The sequence below is a fragment of the Pelophylax lessonae genome (genome assembly GCF_965119305.1).
Source record: "Pelophylax lessonae genome assembly, chromosome: 5".
Lineage (NCBI taxonomy): Eukaryota > Metazoa > Chordata > Amphibia > Anura > Ranidae > Pelophylax > Pelophylax lessonae.
In genome coordinates, this window is record NC_138772.1 from 231,884,174 (window position 1) to 231,902,220 (window position 18,047).

General features: G+C 42.9%; 1 protein-coding gene across 1 annotated transcript in view; it reads right to left on the reverse strand.

Annotated features, from left to right (window-relative positions):
* Positions 1 to 18,047, reverse strand: part of TNS3 (tensin 3) — a 504,601-nt gene that overhangs the window by 323,119 nt on the left and 163,435 nt on the right. Inside the window, exon 8 of the mRNA XM_082257842.1 lies at positions 7,074 to 7,134. Within this exon, the coding sequence (XP_082113968.1) occupies positions 7,074 to 7,134 (61 nt within the window). The remainder of the gene's footprint in view (positions 1 to 7,073; positions 7,135 to 18,047) is intronic.

Sequence of the window (18,047 nt, forward strand, 5' to 3'; positions counted from 1 at the left end):
CATTAGTGAGCCACCACCTTGCTTCACAGTGGAGATGGTATTCTTGTCGCTATAGGTCTTGTTGACCCCTTTTCAAATATAGCGCTTATGGTTGTGACCATAAAGCTCTATTTTGGTCTCATCATTCCAGATTATAGTGTGCCAGAAGCTGTGAGGGCTTGTCAGGCATATTATAACCAGGCTTTTTTGTGGCACTCTATGGCTTCTTTCTGGCAATTTGACCATGCAGCTCATTTTTGTTCAAGTATTATCGTATTATGCTACTTGAAACAACCACCCTGTTTTTTTTCCAGAGTAGCCTGTGTTTCTCATGGGGACTTAGGTAATAGATTGAGGAAAAGGACCTCCAAGGTGGTTTTCTCTGAAATACTGCCTGTACCTCGAGCCACACAAGAGAGGCAGAAGGAGATTAGGGAACTTAACAAGTGGCTGAGGAATTGGTGTAGGAAGGAGGGGTTTGGGTTCCTGGAGAACTGGGCTGACTTCTCAGTCGGCTACCGGCTCTTTAGTAAGGATGGGCTGCACCTTAATGGGGACGGTACAGCTCTTTTGGGGAGAAAGATGGCCACCAAGTTGGAGGGGCTTTTAAACTAGGAGACGGGGGGGAGGGCTCAGAAGTAGAGTCAGTCAGGAGGAAGCAGAGGACTGAAGGCAGCTGTAGTGTCAGCAGCGACAGTAGGTCCACAAGGTCAATTGGCAGGTCTGTGCGGGAGAACCTCAGACCAAACAGGAATAAACATAACCGCCAATTGCGCTTAACTTCCTTAAAACTAAGAGGTGTATATGCTAATGCCAGGAGCCTAGCTAATAAAATGGATGAGTTGGAAATGTTAGTACATGAGGAGGACATAGACCTTGTGGGAATAACAGAGACTTGGTTCGACCCCTCACATGACTGGCTGGCCAATATCCAAGGGTATTCGGTGTACCGGAAGGACAGGGTAGGAAAAAGAGGGGGAGGGGTATGTCTCTATGTCAAGAACAATATAAAGGTGACAGAAAGGAGTGACATTACGGATGGGATGAGCATGGATTTAGAATCTGTGTGGGTTGAACTCCATAGGGAAGGAGAAAAGGGGAAAGTAATTGTGGGGGTTTGCTATAGGCCACCTAACCAAGGGGAGGAGGTAGAGCTGGAATTTTTAGCACTAATGGGTAAAGTGGCAAAATTGGGATCAGTCATCGTATTGGGGGACTTCAATTACCCCGACATTGACTGGGAAGAGGGGACTGCACACTCACAGAAGGCCCGCCTATTCACGGAAACCTTACTGGATAATTACATGTCACAGTTGGTGGATTCCCCCACCAGAGAAAACGCAGTCCTGGATCTATTGCTCACTAATGACCCAGACATAATCTCGGAGGTAGGAGTCCAGGACAACCTGGGCTCTAGCGATCACAGGATGATCACATTTAGTGTAAATAACAACATAACAAGACAAGTGGGGAACATAAGAACCCTAAACTTCAGAAGGGCAAACTTTCCAAAATTGTACTCAATGATGGAAAAGGTAAACTGGGACCAAACCCTGGGATCCCTGACCACAGAGGAAAAATGGGAATGCTTTAGGAACATATTAGGCAAAGGCATCTTGCAGTGCATTCCTATGGGAAATAAATTTAGAAGAGACAAAGCCAAACCTGGCTGGCTAAACTGTAGCGTCATAAAACTTATTAGGGGGAAAAAATTGGCCTTCAAGAAGTATAAATCAGAGGGCACAGTATCGGCTTTCGAGCAATACAAGGAGGCAAATAAGAAAAGTAAACAAGAAATCAAGATGGCTAAAATCAACTTTGAGAGACAAATAGCGGAGGATAGTAAAAAAAACCCAAAGAAATTCTTTAAATATATCAACAGCAAAAAAACTAAGGCAGAGCATATTGCACACATAATTAACAATGATGGGAGGATGGTTACAGAGGACACTGAAAAAGCAACCGTGCTAAATGCTTTTTTCTCGTCAGTCTTTACACAGGAAAAGGAGGGGTACACTGACCATGACTGTATGGTTAGTAGTAATAAACAGGACTTGCCACCATGGCTAACAGAGGGGGAAATCAGGGAAAGGCTGGATAAACTTAACACAAACAAATCACCAGGACCGGATGGCATACATCCGAGAGTACTCAAGGAACTCCGTAAAGTTATATCGAGACCACTGTTCCTGATCTTTGCTGACAGTATTAGGACAGGAGATGTACCAGGGGATTGGAAGAAAGCTAACGTGATTCCAATATTCAAAAAGGGCCAGAGGCATATCCCGGGAAATTATAGGCCTGTCAGTTTGACATCAGTAGTATGTAAACTTCTGGAGGGGATGATAAGGGACTATATTGTAGAGTTTGCTAAGGACAACAACATCATCAGCAGTAATCAGCACGGGTTTACAAATGGGCGTTCTTGTCAAACCAATCTCCTTACATTCTACGAGGAGGTGAGCTGTGAGCTAGATAGGGGGAGACCAGTGGATGTGGTGTACTTGGATTTCGCTAAGGCGTTTGATACAGTTCCCCACAAGCGCTTAATTTATAAAATAAGGTCTGCAGGTATCGATAGCAGGGTTTGCTCTTGGATACGGAACTGGCTAAAAAGGCGGGTCCAAAGGGTAGTAATAAACAGCGCATACTCAGACTGGTCTGAGGTGGTAAGCGGGGTCCCCCAAGGCTCAGTCCTGGGACCAACCTTGTTCAATTTATTCATAAACAACATTGAGGTCGGGATCAGTAGTTCGATATCAGTTTTTGCAGATGACACAAAATTGGGCAGGGCAATAACTTCACAACATGAAGCAGATATCCTGCAGAATGACCTGGACAAAATAACAGAGTGGGCAACGACATGGCAAATGAGGTTTAACGTGGAGAAGTGTAAGGTTTTGCACTTGGGGACTAAAAACATAAAATCACAATACACGTTAGGAGGGGAGCCCTTGGGGGAATCAAAAATGGAGAAGGATCTGGGAGTATTGGTTGATGATAGATTAGGAAACAGCATGCAATGTCAAGCGGCAGCTTCCAAAGCCAACAGAATATTAGCATGCATAAAGAAAGGGATGCATTCCAGAGATAAGACTATAATCCTTCCACTTTATAAAACTCTGGTCCGACCGCATCTGGAGTATTCCGTCCAGTTCTGGTCGCCAGTCCTCAGGAGGGATGTGTTGGAGCTGGAGAGAGTCCAGAGAAGGGCAACTAAACTAATTAGGGGATTGGAGGACCTTGACTATGAAGAGCGTCTACAATCGCTCGATTTATTCTCCCTGGAGAAGAGACGTCTGAGGGGGGACATGATAGCAATTTATAAATATCTTAATGGGGATCCCAGCTTAGAAAAAAAGCTGTTCATTCGAAGGGATTGCATGAGGACTCGAGGGCATACAATGCGATTAGAGGAGAAGCGTTTTAACCTCAGGCAACGCGGGGGGTTCTTTACTGTTAGGGCAACAAGATTGTGGAATTCTCTACCACAAGAGGTGGTTTCTGCGGGTAGTATGGTGGCTTTCAAAAGACTCTTAGACTTACATCTCAAGGATCAGAACATTCAGGGGTATGGGAGATGATTACAGCCACACATGCCTACACAGGTTGAACTGGATGGACTATTGTCTTTATTCAACCTCACCTACTATGTAACTATGTAACTATGTAACTATGTTACTTGTGGGTTTTTCTTTATGTCCCGAACAATTCTTCAGGCAGTTTTGGCTGCAATATTTTTTGATCTACCTGGCGCTGGCTTGAGATCAAGAGATCCCCGAATTTTACACTTCCTAATAAGTGATTGAACAGTACTGACTGGCATATTCAAGGCTTTGGATATCTTTTTATATCCTTTTCCACCTTTATAAAGTTCCATTGCCTTGTTACGCAGGTCTTTTGGCAGTTCTTTTCTGCTCCCCATGGCTCAATATCTAGCCTGCTCAGTGCATCCATCCTGCTCAGAGCATCCACTGACTGTGTATATATAGTCAATGAGCTAACAAACTCATTGACTATATATACACAGACACTAACTGCCAAAGATAGTCGGTTCTGGTGAGGCCGTTTCCTAAACAATCTGATCCTTGTTGGCACTGTGAACAACATCCAGGCATCATTTTGCATATATTTTGGGAATGCCCCAAGCGTCGAACCTTTTGGTAGCCAGTGCTTCAACTGATTTACAAATTTACATCTTCCTACAAGATGACCCAGCTGCAGTTTTACTCAACCTTACTCCTCTGTCTAGCAAATGGTATCACAAATCTCTTCTCAAACACCACCTCAATGCTGCATGGGCATGGATACCAAGCCGGTGGAAACAACAATCTGCTCCTACGGTGGCCCAATGGACCATAAGAGTAAGGCTTCATGTACACGGGACGTTGAATTTGAATGCTGAAATTTTTAGGACGTTTAAAACGTCCGTTAGGTCACGTTTGCACCCACGTTTAGCGGGCGTTTGCGTTTAGAACCGTTCCTAGAGGTCAAAAAAATCATTCCCCTTTAAAATGGAAAAACGCGAGCGGGTCATCGCGTTCGGCCGCGTTTTTGCGTTTGAAACGCCGGGAAACACACGTTCGAACGCAAATAATTGCTTTCCAAAAAACGTCCCTGAACTCAACTGCCTGCAAATGACTGTAAACGACCCTGTGTACATGGACAGATAAGATAACATGTAGGTGGGTTCAGGGGCTTCTGAAAAAAACGCCCAACTGCTCCTAAACGGCCATTTACAACGTCCCGTGTATATGGAGCCTTAATGACATTGAGCAGATGGAGGACCTAAATGCTGCTTTCTGGGAAAGATCAAAGGAACATAAGAGCAGGTGATTCTACTGTGACCTATTTTCGCTTCTCCAACAAATTCCCCCAATACACATAGCCTTTGCCATCTACCAGAAATTGTGATGCTTGATTTGCATCGTTGCTCGCTGGTACCCGGGAGGGACTCTCCCTTCCTCCCAGTTACTCTTAATCCCCCCCACCTTCCCTCTCCCTCATTTTTTTTTCCTTTTCCCTTCCCCTCCCTCATTTTTCTTTCCTTTTCCCCCCTCCCCCCCATCTATACCTTTCTTTCTATTACATCCTTTCTTCTTTTTACTCTCATTTTACTTGCATACTTCTTAAAAATTGGTATGCCCAGACTCTGGTGGTTAGACGTCCGGCATTGGGCTTCTCCTCATGTACGAGTACCACTACGTGTATGTCTGAGGGATCCTCCTCTAAACCTAGGCTGGCGTCTACATGGTCTGCGTAAAAGGGTCTCCAAATCTTGGTACCCTTGTTATATTTTTAATGTTACTACCGGTCTACATATAGTTTCATCCTTTTAATGTTGCTTTATGCAAGTTCACTCTTGATAGGATAAACTTGTATACCAACTGAAAATGTACTACCGTTCCCTGAATGTATGCTTAGCAAAGTTATCTTTTTGCTAGATCTGTTGCATGCCATTAAATAAAAAATGTAAAACAAAAACACATATGTGGGGAAATTACCTTTAATTGCCATTTTAACCACTTGCCTCTTGAGTACTTTTATCCCCTTCCTGCCCAGGCCAATATTCAGATTTTAGCGCTATCACATTTTGAATGACAATTGCACGGTCATGCAACACTTTATCTAAATTACATTTTTGGTATTTTTTTTTGATAGATAGCGCTTTCTTTTGGTGATATTTAATCACCAGTGTGTTTTTTTATTTTTTGCTAAACAAAAAAAGACCGAAGATTTTGAAAAAAAAAAAAAAGTTTTAATAAAAGTTTTCCTAAAAAATTTCTGTGATAAAAGGTTTTAAATAAGTAATTTTTCTACTTCACCGATGTGCACTGATGAGGCTGCACTGATACGTGGCATTGACAGGCATCGCTGACAGCCACTGACAGGCAGCACTTGTGGCCACTGTTGGAGCTGCACTGATAATCAGGACACTGATGGTCAGTGCACCTATTATAAGTGTAGATGCCCCTGTGTGGATTTACCAGTTATCGGCTCTCCTGTCAGCGTGAGGGGAGGAATGCCGATAACTGGCAAATACTGTTTACACTGATCAGCTGTGATTCAACACAGCTACTCATATGGTAAAGAGACGCTGTGATTGGCTCTTTACCCCCGATCTGTTCTTAGCTGTGTCCGAAGGACACAGTGATCACAGATCCGTGCCGATGCACGCCAGGGGCGCACGGTATGATGTCCATAGACGCCCTTCCGGCAATGTGAGCCCACGCTGTAGCCAAAAAACAGCGAGTGTGTCTGTACCAAGGCCAACCATTCCAGGGTATGTAAATAAGGGCCATTAGGGGGATTTATGTAATTATGATTTACAAAGGAGCCAAAAACTATGCGATAATATATGGTTTCACATGATCACTATCCTTAAATAAAAGACAGTTTTTTGGCATGATCAATCATATTTTTAATATCAATGCCAACATTTCTTGCCAGGGTATGCAAACGTTTGGGCACAAATGTATTACTAGTTTGAAATAGAAAGGAAGAAGTAAGAATAATGAGCAATTTGTCAAAACAATTAAAAGTCCATGAGGACATTTGTGTTTCTTAAAAACACACAAACAGGGTCAACTATGTGAACTACAAGGATTTTAGCATACCTCATTGTGGAGAGTACCTGCTATTTAGTGTCAAATACGTATAGTGTGATATACGGACATAATGTATGTCTATGGGCATTGCGGATGTCAGCAGATGACACCGCTGACATCCGATTTTGCATTTGTTCCATTTTTTAAACGGAACAAAAATAGGGTTCTGTTCAGTTCAAAAAAATGGAACAGAACTGAAAGGACGCAAATCAGATGTCAGCGGACATTCGCAATGCCATTGACATACATTATGTCCGTATATCATCCGCAAAAAAATAGGATGATTTACGGACATGCGGAACGCCCGTGTGAAAGGGCCCAAAGTTGCAAGGAAGAAATGTGATTTAACCATACATGTCTGCCAGTGGAAGTGAAAAGGAAAGTAATGTCACTAAAATAGCCAGGAGCAAAGACAAATAGTACTACTAATATTTTAATAATCTTAGTTACTACTACTAAGAATCATGTGTGTAAATTTATACTTACTAAATTCCAGATGTGTAAACATGCTGCATTGCTTGGAAAACTTTTATAAAAGGCTGGCAAACTGTAAAACATAAAATATTTTTAAAGTTGTTTCAGAAGTGTTGTAGCATAATGTATATTTTGAAACAATCAGTGCACTAATAACATCCTAGCTCTTGTTATATACCTAGGCAAGGTAATCTAACCTGAACTTGGATGCCTGTTTTTTTTTTGCAGTTCAATAAGCTTTGGGCCAGGTCATTCCCCATACTGTGGGCAGGGAATGACCCAGGCCACAGCTCTCTGGAGCATGTGGACCACGTGCCGCTTACCCCAATTAATTACCACCATTAAGAACTAATGGTGCTGCCAAATGCTAACATTTCTGCCTCCTTGGATTTGACCAACTTATACTCACCTATACCTGAGGGTTGTAGCTCTGATTTTATAGTAAGACAGACACCAACCTGCTGCTAGTTTTTTCACATTTAAGCCTTTTGGTGCTGTCATCAAAACAACCAAGGGCTGTGGCTCTAATTCTTTAGGAAAAAATAAATAAAATCTTCCGTTGCAGCTTCCCACTTCAAATTTACTCATGTTGGCCCTTTCCTACAAACATGGCTGTCTCCAGTCAAAAAATAAATAAATAAATATGCTTTGAACCCCAAAGGCATAACAGAAGTTTTACAGCCAATGTAGGTGAGGCCTGGAAATGCCATGTGTGCTGGAAAGGTTGTAGTAATCTTGCGACTAACATGGATGTGAGACGTTCGGTGCTGACAAAATCATGGAGATAGGCAGTGACAAACAGATTCACCACATCCTGGATCCCTCACAGGCCACAAGCCTGAGCAGAGCTGGATCCTCTTCATTGTATAAAAAAATGTTCCTGTCAGAAGAGTGACAGGTGTGAAATCATCAGGCATCACCCACACATTTATCATACAAAATATGGCCTCTGGTACAGGGCCCTTACAATATTATGGTCTCAAAGTAAGACACACAGCCAGGTCAGACAGTACAGACGAGCCACATACCTATAGTCCGACCACTAGCTGTATCTATCATGACAGTAGGGGCTAAAAAGACGAAATGCTGCTCAAATTGAAAGACACTTCAGCTAAACAAGTAAGTGCACGGGTGTTGAACTGAAATATGATACCCACTGACTGCTCCAAGCCACCCAGGAAGGGAGAGGAGTGTGCCTACTTACAACATCATAAGGATGAAAGATGGGTACCTTCTCCATGACAGGCCAACTGGAGCACTGTCGTTGGGAAGTAGGGGGGTCTACTGTAAACAGAGCAACAAATCACATGGTCATATCAGGTATCTCATAAGCTGCCCTAGGATCCAGTATAGGACTGTCCCAGCAGAACTCACCTGTAGCAAAAATCTGCATGCACTCAAAGCTGGGGGGACTACAACGATCTAGATTATCAATCTCGTCACCCGGCTCAGCTGTTGATTGCAGATGTTGGAAGAAAAAATAAAAAGAAAGCTCCTTTTCTTTGCAGGGAATTTACTGTATTTTCTGGCGTATAAGACTACTTTTGAACCTCAAAAAAATCCCCCAAAAATGGGAGGTCGTCTTATACGCCAAGTATAATATCTCCAAGGTAACCTAAGTATACAGTAAGTATTACCAGTAGATCATGTAATAGGGGGGTCGTCTTATACGCCCAGTCGTCTTATACGCCGGAAAATACGGTAAGAACCCAGCAGATTCCCCTGTCAGGAGCCATCACAAGGCTGTGCTTTGTTTTTCTTTTACAATATTTTTAACCAGAAAACAGATATCAAAGTCATAAACTGGTAATGAAAATGAATCTGGCCATCCACATAACTATCAAATAGGCCTTGCATAAACAAGAAACAAAGAATTGGTCTAAAGATAAAGTCCTAAAATATGGTATACTCTGCTGAAGGAATAGAGCATAACAACACCAGCATCAGATACATAGTCAGTGGAGGTGCACTGCACAGTCCAGGAGGTTGTAAATTGAAACCAAAATGTCGTACAGAGCAACACCTGGAGTCGACCTGCGGACAATACACAGAGGTAAAAGACCAGGCCAAAGCTCGGTAAAGCCTCCAAAAAAAAACAGCTTACGTGGTAAGCTATGTTTGGCTCGCACAAAAGTGAAGCTCTCAGTTCTTCATAAAAAAATAAGAACACAACGGGACAAAAAAAATGTTACGTGGTGGTCTGGTTGCTGTGCTTTGTTTTTGTACCTAGAGTTCTACTCCTTAAAGCAGCGATATGACCCAATGGTCAGATTCAAGATCTCCACTGTGTCCTTCAACGAACAGATGAGAAATAACTGCTGATGTACCAGAAATATAGTATGCACCCACCTTCCTCTTTCACATGACAACACAGGCAGAGAAATTAATAAAAACTTTCTGAGGAAAAAACTATTAACCAGAGTGCAGCCAAACCGCTTTAAAATTTAAATTTTTTTAAGCGGTGTGGAAAAAATACAAGACGGAAACTGACTGGTTGCTCTGGGCAATGGCACCAATAGAGATAGAACCCCCGTTTTTTTCCCCCAGCTTCCTAACCTTTCCTTTTGTACAAGCAGCACAAGATGTTATCAACTCACAAAACTTCTAGCAAAATCAATAGATAATTTTTAACACTTATTAAACAGATATAACAATAGCTTTCAATGGTATTTTTAGCAGACCAAAAGGTGAATGAATAACAGAAGTTCCTTGTGAGGGTTTACACATACTTTGAGGCTGGGTTCACATATGTGCGAATTTGATGCAGGTTTCCCCGCATCCAACTTGCATGACATGCGAGTGTGAAAGGCTCTCAATGAAGCCGGTTCAAACAGGTCCAGGCGCCCCCGGAGCAGGTTGCAAAAGGGTCCTGTGTGTGCTTGGGTCCAGTTCACTTGTGAATTTGGGCAAAATTTCGGACTTGAATCACACCTGAACTGGTGAACAGACACGCACCAGACCCCAGGCAAGAACCCGCAGCCGCACATATGTGAACCCAGCCTAAATGACTGTGGTGCATTTGGGTTCCTTCAGCCAAAATTGCATTTGTTTTCTTTTGACTATCTGAAATAGACCTTTAACTTAATCACTCCTACAGATATTTGAATCACTAGCATTCGATGTCCAATTTAACATTTTATCCACTTCAAAATTCACCATTACCAAAAATTAGGTGATGTGCAAATACCACCTCCTACAAACAGAAGCATTTAAGCCTTTCAATCAGACTCTGGCACCTTGAACCAAAGCCCTGCCACAGCATTTTGCAGTGCAATAGCCTCTAGTCTATGGCTTGTTGATGAAGGGTTCATCTTACTACAATAGAATAACTCAAAACACACTTTCAGGATCCATGTCAGAACTACTTTAATAAAGAAAAAGAAAAAACAAAGTTGTACGTTTTTGGAAAGAACTAGACTAGTGGTGGTCAAGTGCGCCCCCGGATACGTCCACAGTGCTGCACAATAGCAGCACATTTTTACACCCAAAAATGTTGGTTCTCCTGCATTTTTTGCAGCATATTGTAATGTACAATGAAGAAGTTGGAATATATTAACCTCAAGCTTTGGTGTTGGTGAATGCAATAACAACCCCTCATCCTTAATGTCAGTGCAAAAAGTAACCCCCATCAATGGCGTCAGTAACTGTAATACCCTTTCCCCAGAATTGGTGTCAGTGGATGTTATAACAACCCCGAAACTGATTTTAGTGGATGCAATAATAACCCCCAGCGCTGGTGTCCATGAGTGCAATAATAACCCCCTGAACTGGTGTCAGTGAGTGCAATAATAACCTCTTGCACTGGTGCCTGTGGACGCAATAATAGTCCCCAATATTGGTGTCAGTGGATGTAATAACACCCAGCCATAGTGTCAGTGAGTTAAATAATAACCCCCTGCACTGGTGTCAGTAAACACAATAATAAACCCCAACATTGGGGTCAGTAAGTGCAATAACAACCCTCATCATTGGTGTTAGTGGATGCTAAAATAACCCCCAAGCTTTGGTGTCAGCATGTCTAATAAAAATCCTCAGCACTGGTGTCTAATAATAGCCCCTAGCTGTCAGTACTATTACCCACCTCGCTTGGTAATCAGTGGCAGTGAAAATTAACCCACCCATACCCACCTCAATTGGTGGTCATGCCAGTAAACATTTAACCCTAGCCAGAAAAGTGGGAAAAGAAAGCAACCCATAATTGCAATACATTTATGGGAACTTCTACAACATCATTGGAAATAACTTTCTTCATAATATTTGTTTTTCTTTGCAAAAAGATTGCTATGAGTGGGTTCAACTGTTTTATCTGCAAAGGGTGGCTACTTTGATTAGTCAAAAATTAAAATTTCCATTAAATATTTCCAATTGTTTATATATATATATATATATATATATATATATATATATATATATATATATATATATATATATATATGCACACACACATACAGTGAGGGAAAAAAGTATTTTTTGATCCCCTGCTGATTTTGTACGTTTGCCCACTGACAAAGAAATTATCAGTCTATAATTTTAATAATAGATTTTAACAGTGAGAGACAGAATAACAAAAATATCCAGAAAAACAAATTTCTAAAAAGTTATAAATTGATTTGCATTTTAACCATTCGCTACCCGCCCGCCGTCAATTGACGGCGGAGCGGTGCAGCTATTGTTCTGAGACGCCGTCATATGACGGCGCACCAGAACAGCCTCTCTCGCGCGCCACTGGGTGTGCGCGGGGCGGCGATCGTGGCCACGCCGTGTTGCTAGGACACGGTTCAAATCCGATCTCGGTAAAGAATCAATGACATGACTCTTTACCCATGTGATCGGCTGTGTCCAATCACAACCTGTCACATGTAAATGAGGAAGTGACGTTATTCGGCTCTCCTCGCCTCACACTGTCAAGAGTGTGAGGCGAGGAGAGCTGATCAGCGGCTCCTCCTCATAGGGGAGACAAGTACAAGTAATCAGGGCACTGATAATCAGTGCCCTGATTACACAAAATGTAAATAATGCGCCAATTACTGCCCACCATCAGTGCCCATAGTGCTGCCAGTCAGTGCCCATCAGTGCCTGCTCATTTAGGCACTGGACACTGACTGGCAGCACTATGGGGACTGATTGTGGGCACTGATGGTGCTGCCCATCAGTGTCCATCAGTGCCACCCGTCAGTGCCCATCAGTGCTACCCGTCAGTGCCGCCTGTCAGTGCCTATCAGTCCTGCCCGTCAGTGCCACCTCTCAGTGCCAACTCTTAGTGCCTATCAGTTCCGCCTATCAGTGCTCATCAGTGCCACCCATCAGTGCTCATCAGTGCCGCCCATCAGTGCGGCATATTAGTACCTCCTCATCAGTGCCACCTCATCAGTGCCAATAAGTGCCACCTCATAAGTGCCCATCAGTGCAGCCTATCAGTGACCATCAGTGCTGCCTCATCAGCGCACATCAGTGAAGGAGAAAAATTATTTATTTTCAAAATGTATTAACAGAAAATAAGAAAAACTTTATTTTTTTTTTTTGTTTTTTTCCTTTAAATAAAAAACCCAGAGGTGATTAATACCACCAAAAGAAAGCTCTATTTGTGTGAAAAAAATGATAACAATTTCATATGGGTACAGTGTAGCATGACCGCGCAATTGTCATTCAAAATGTGAGAGCGCTGAAAGCTGAAAATTGGCCTCGGCAGGAAGGGGATGAAAGTGCACTGTAGGCAAGTGGTAATGAGTGAAATACAGTGCACCTGGAAAGTATTCACAGCGCTTCACATTTCTGCCGCTGAAAAACATCCCCACAGCATGCTGCTGCAACCACCACGTTTCATTGTAGGGATGGTATTGGCCAGATAATGAGAAGTGCGTGGTTTCCTCCAGACATGACGCTTGCCATTCAGGCTAAAGAGTTCAATCTTTGTTTCATCAGCCCCGGTTCACACTTGTGCGTGTGCGGGGTTCGCATGTAATATCGGAGCGCACTGCTCCGACATTACATGCGATCGGCTGTGCGGTGCGAGTTTAGCCATACAGTTTGTATGGCTAAATTCGCACCGCAGCCGCACCAAACACGCACAGGACCCTTTTTTCTAGCCGCATCAGGATCGGATCGCACAGCGGTTCACACTTGTGCGATCCGATCCTGTGCGAGCTGCACGATCGCACTGCGATATGCGATCAAACTGGGGGTGTCGTTAAGATTACATTGACACCCCCAGCGTATCGCATATGGCAGTGTGAACTGCCGGGGGTGCGTGTGCGATGCGGGAACAGGCTGCGAATTCGCAGCCTTCCCGCATCGCATATATGTGAACCGAGCCTCAGACCACAGAATTTTATTTCTCATTGTCTGGAGTCCTTCGGGTGCCATTTGGCAAACTCCAGGCTGGCTGTCATGTACCTTTTACTGAGGAGTGGCTTCTGTCTGGCCACTCTACCATACAGGCCTGATTGGTGGAGTGCTGCAGAGATGGTTGTTCTTCTGGAAGGTTCTCCTCTCTCCACAGAGAAACAATAGAGCTTTGTCAGAGTGACCATCTGGTTCTTGGTTACTTCCCTGACCGCTCAGTTTGGCCAGGAGACCAGCTCTAGGAGAGTCCTGGTGGTTCCAAACTTCTTCCAATTTACGGATGATGGAGGCCACTGTGCTCATTGGGACCTTCAATGCTGCAGACATTTTTCTGTACCCTTCCCCAGATCTCTACCTTGACAAAATTCTGTCTCAGAGGTCTACAGACAATTCCTTGGATTTCATGGCTTGGTTTGTGCTCTGACATGCACTGATAAGTGTGGGACCTTGTATAGACAGGCAGGTTCCTTTCCAAATCATACCCAATCAACAGAATTTACCACAGGTGGACTTTCTACAATCAATTTGTAGAAACGTTTTAAGGATGATCACTGATAACAAGATGCACCTGAGCTCAATTTTCAGTGTCATGGCAAAGGCTGTGAATACTTATGTACATGTGATTTTTTTAAATTTTTAATAAATTTGCAAAGATTTCAAACAAACTTCTTTCCCATTGTCATTATGGGGTATTGTTTGTAGAATTTTGAGGAAAATAATGAATTTATTCAATTTGGAAAAAGGCTGTAACATAACAAAATGTGGAAAAAGTGAAGCGCTGTGAATACTTTCTGAATGCACTGAGTATTTGATCCTCTATCAATCCGCAAGAAATCTGTCTCCCAGCTGTCTTCCATACAGGTAACAAGATGAGATTAGGAGCACTCTCTTAAAGGGAGTGTTCCTAATCTCAACTTGTTACCTGTATAAAAGACACCTGTCCACAGAAGCAATCAATCAGTAAATCAGATTCCAATCTCTCCACCATGGCCAAGACCAAAGAGCCTTCCAAGGATGTCAGGGATAAGATTGTGGACCAACACAAGGCTGAAATGGGCTACAAGACTATCGCCATGCAGCTTGGAGAGAGCGCAACAACCGTTGGTGTGATTATTCACAAATAGAAGAAACACAAAATATCTGTCAAACTCCCTCGGTCTGGGGCTCCATGCAAGATCTCACTTCGTGGAGTTTCAATGATCATGAAAACTGTGAGGAATCAGCCCAGAACTACACGGGAAAATCTTGTCAATGATCTCAAGGCAGCTGGGACCATTGTCACCAAGAAAACAACTGGTAACACACTACACCGTGAAAGACTAAAATCCTGCAGCACCAGCAAGGTCCTCCTGCTCAATAAAGCACATGTACAGGCCCATCTGAAGTTTGCTATTGAACATCTGAATGATTCAGAAGAGAACCGAGTGAAATTGTTGTGGTCAGATCAGACCAAAATCGTGCTCTTTGGCATCAACTCAACTCGCCGTGTTTGGATAAGGAGGAATGCTGCCTTTGACTTCAAGAACACAATCCCCACAGTCAAACATGGAGGTGGAAACATTATGCTTTGGGGGTGTTTTTCTGCTAAGGAGACACAAGAACTTCACTGCATCAAAGGGACGATGGAGGGGGCCATGAACCGTCAAATCTTGAGTGAAAATCTCCTTCCCTCAGCCAGGGCATTGAAAATGGGTTGTGGATTCTAGCATGACAATGACCCAAAACACACAGCCAAGGCAACAAAGGAGTGGCTCAAGAAGAAGCACAATAAGGTCCTGGAGACCTTAATCCCATAGAAAATATGTGGAGGGAGCTGAAGGTTTGAGTTACCAAACTTCAGCCTCAAAACCTTAATGACTTGGAGAGCATCTGCAAAGAGGGACTTGGAGCGGATCTGCAGAGGAGTGGGTAAAAATCCCTAGTGAGAGGTGTGCAAACCAGGTGGCCAACTACAAGTAACGTCTGAACTCTGTGATAGCCAGCAAGGATTTTGCCACCAAGTACTAAATCATGTTTTGTGAAGGGGTCAAATACTTATTTCCCTCATTAAAATGCAAATCAATTTTTACCTTTTGTGAAATGCGTTTTTTCTGGACTTTTTTGCTGTTATTCTGTCTCTCACTGTTAAAATAAACCTACCATTAAAATTAGACTGATCATTTCTAATCTTTGTCAGTGGGCAAACATAAAAAATAAGCAGGGGTTCAAATACTTTTTTCCCCTCACTCTATGTGTATATACATACAGTGCCTTGCAAAAGTATTCAGCCCCCTTGAACTTTTCGACCTTTTCAGGCTTCAAACATAAAGATATAAAACTGTAATTTTTTGTGAAGAATCAACAAGTGGGACACAATCATGAAGTGGAACGAAATTTATTGGATATTTCAAACTTTTTTAACAAATAAAAAACTGAAAAATTGGGCGTGCAAAATTATTCAGCCCCCTTAAGTTAATACTTTGTAGCGCCACCTTTTGCTGCGATTACAGCTGTAAGTCGTAAGGTATGTTTCTATCAGTTTTGCACATCGACAGACTGACATTTTTGCCCATTCCTCCTTGCAAAACAGCTTGAGCTCAGTGAGTTTGGATGGAGAGCGTTTGTGAACAGCAGTTTTCAGTTCTTTCCACAGATTCTCGATTGGATTCAGGTCTGGACTTTGACTTGGCCATTCTAACACCTGGATATGTTTATTTGTGAACCATTCCATTGTAGATTTTGCTTTATGTTTTGGATCATTGTCTTGTTGGAAGACAAATCTCCATCCCAGTCTCAGGTCTTTTGCAGACTCCATCAGGTTTTCTTCCAGAATGGTCCTGTATTTGGCTCCATCCATCTTTCCATCAACTTTAACCATCTTCCCTGTCCCTGCTGAAGAAAAGCAGGCCCAAACCATGATGCTGCCACCACCATGTTTGACAGTGGGGATGGTGTGTTCAGGGTGATGAGCTGTGTTGCTTTTACGCCAAACATAACGTTTTGCATTGTTGCAAAAAAGTTCAATTTTGGTTTCATCTGACCAGAGCACCTTCTTCCACATGTTTGGTGTGTCTCCCAGGTGGCTTGTGGCAAACTTTAAACGACACTTTTTATGGATATCTTTAAGAAATGGCTTTCTTCTTGCCACTCTTCCATAAAGGCCAGATTTGTGCAGTATACGACTGATTGTTGTCCTATGGACAGTCTCCCACCTCAGCTGTAGATCCCTGCATTTCATCCAGAGTGATCATGGGCCTCTCTGATCAGTCTTCTCCTTCGTAGATTTGCAGTGGTCTGATACTCCTTCCATTTCAATATTATCGCTTGCACAGTGCTCCTTGGGATGTTTAAAGCTTGGGAAATGTTTTTGTATCCAAATCCAGCTTTAAACTTCTCCAGAGCGGTATCTCGGACCTGCCTGGTGTGTTCCTTGTTCTTCATGATGCTCTCTGCGCTTTAAACGGACCTCTGAGACTATCACAGTGCAGGTGCATTTATACGGAGACTTGATTGCACACAGGTGGATTCTATTTATCATCAATAGTCATTTAGGTCAACATTGGATCATTCAGAGATCCTCACTGAACTTCTGGAGAGAGTTTGCTGCACTGAAAGTAAAGGGGCTGAATAATTTTGCACGCCCAATTTTTTAGTTTTTTATTTGTTAACAAAGTTTGAAATATCCAATAAATTTCGTTCTACTTCATGATTGTGTCCCACTTGTTGATTCTTTACAAAAAAATAAATTTTTATATCTTTATGTTTGAAGCCTGAAATGTGGCAAAAGGTCAAAAAGTTCAAGGGGGCCGAATACTTTCGCAAGGCACTGTATAAACACACACACAACATATATATATATATATATATATATATACATATACACACACACACACACTCTCACTAGATTGTTAAAAGTAATGGGACACTTTACACGCACATGAACTTTAACGGCATCCCAGTCTTAGTCCGTAGGGTTTAATATTGAGTTGGCCCACCCTTTAAAGCTATAACAGCTTCATCTCTTCTGGGAAGGCTGTCCACAAGGTTTAGGAGTGTGTCTATGGGAATGTTTGACCATTCTTCCAGAAGCGCATTTGTGAGGTCAGGCACTGATCTTGGCGGAGTAGGCCTGGCTCGCAGTCTCTGCTCAAATTTATCCCAAAGGTGTTCTATCGGGTTGCGGTCAAGTCAGTTAAGTTCCTCCACCTCAAACTCGCTCATTCATGTCTTTATGGACCTTGTTTGGGCACTGGTGCACAGTCATGTTGGAACAGGAAGGGGGTCACCCCCAAAGTTGGGAGCATGAAATTGTCCAAAATGTCTTGGTATTCTGAACCCTTAGGAGTTCCCTTCACTGAAACCAATGGGCCAAGCCCAACCCCTGAAAAACAACCCCACACCAAAATCCACCCTCCACCAATTGATTTGGGCCAGTGCACAAAGCAAGGTTCATAAAGACCTGGATGATTTTGGGGTGGAGGAACTCGACTGACCTCAACCCGATAGAACACCTTTGGGATGAATTAAATCGGAGACTGTAAGCCAGGCCTTCTCCTCCAACATCAGTGCCTGACCTCACAAATGCACTTCTAGAAGAATGGTCAAACATTCCCATAGACACGCTCCTAAACCTTGTGGATAGCCTTCCCAGAAGAGTTGAAGTTG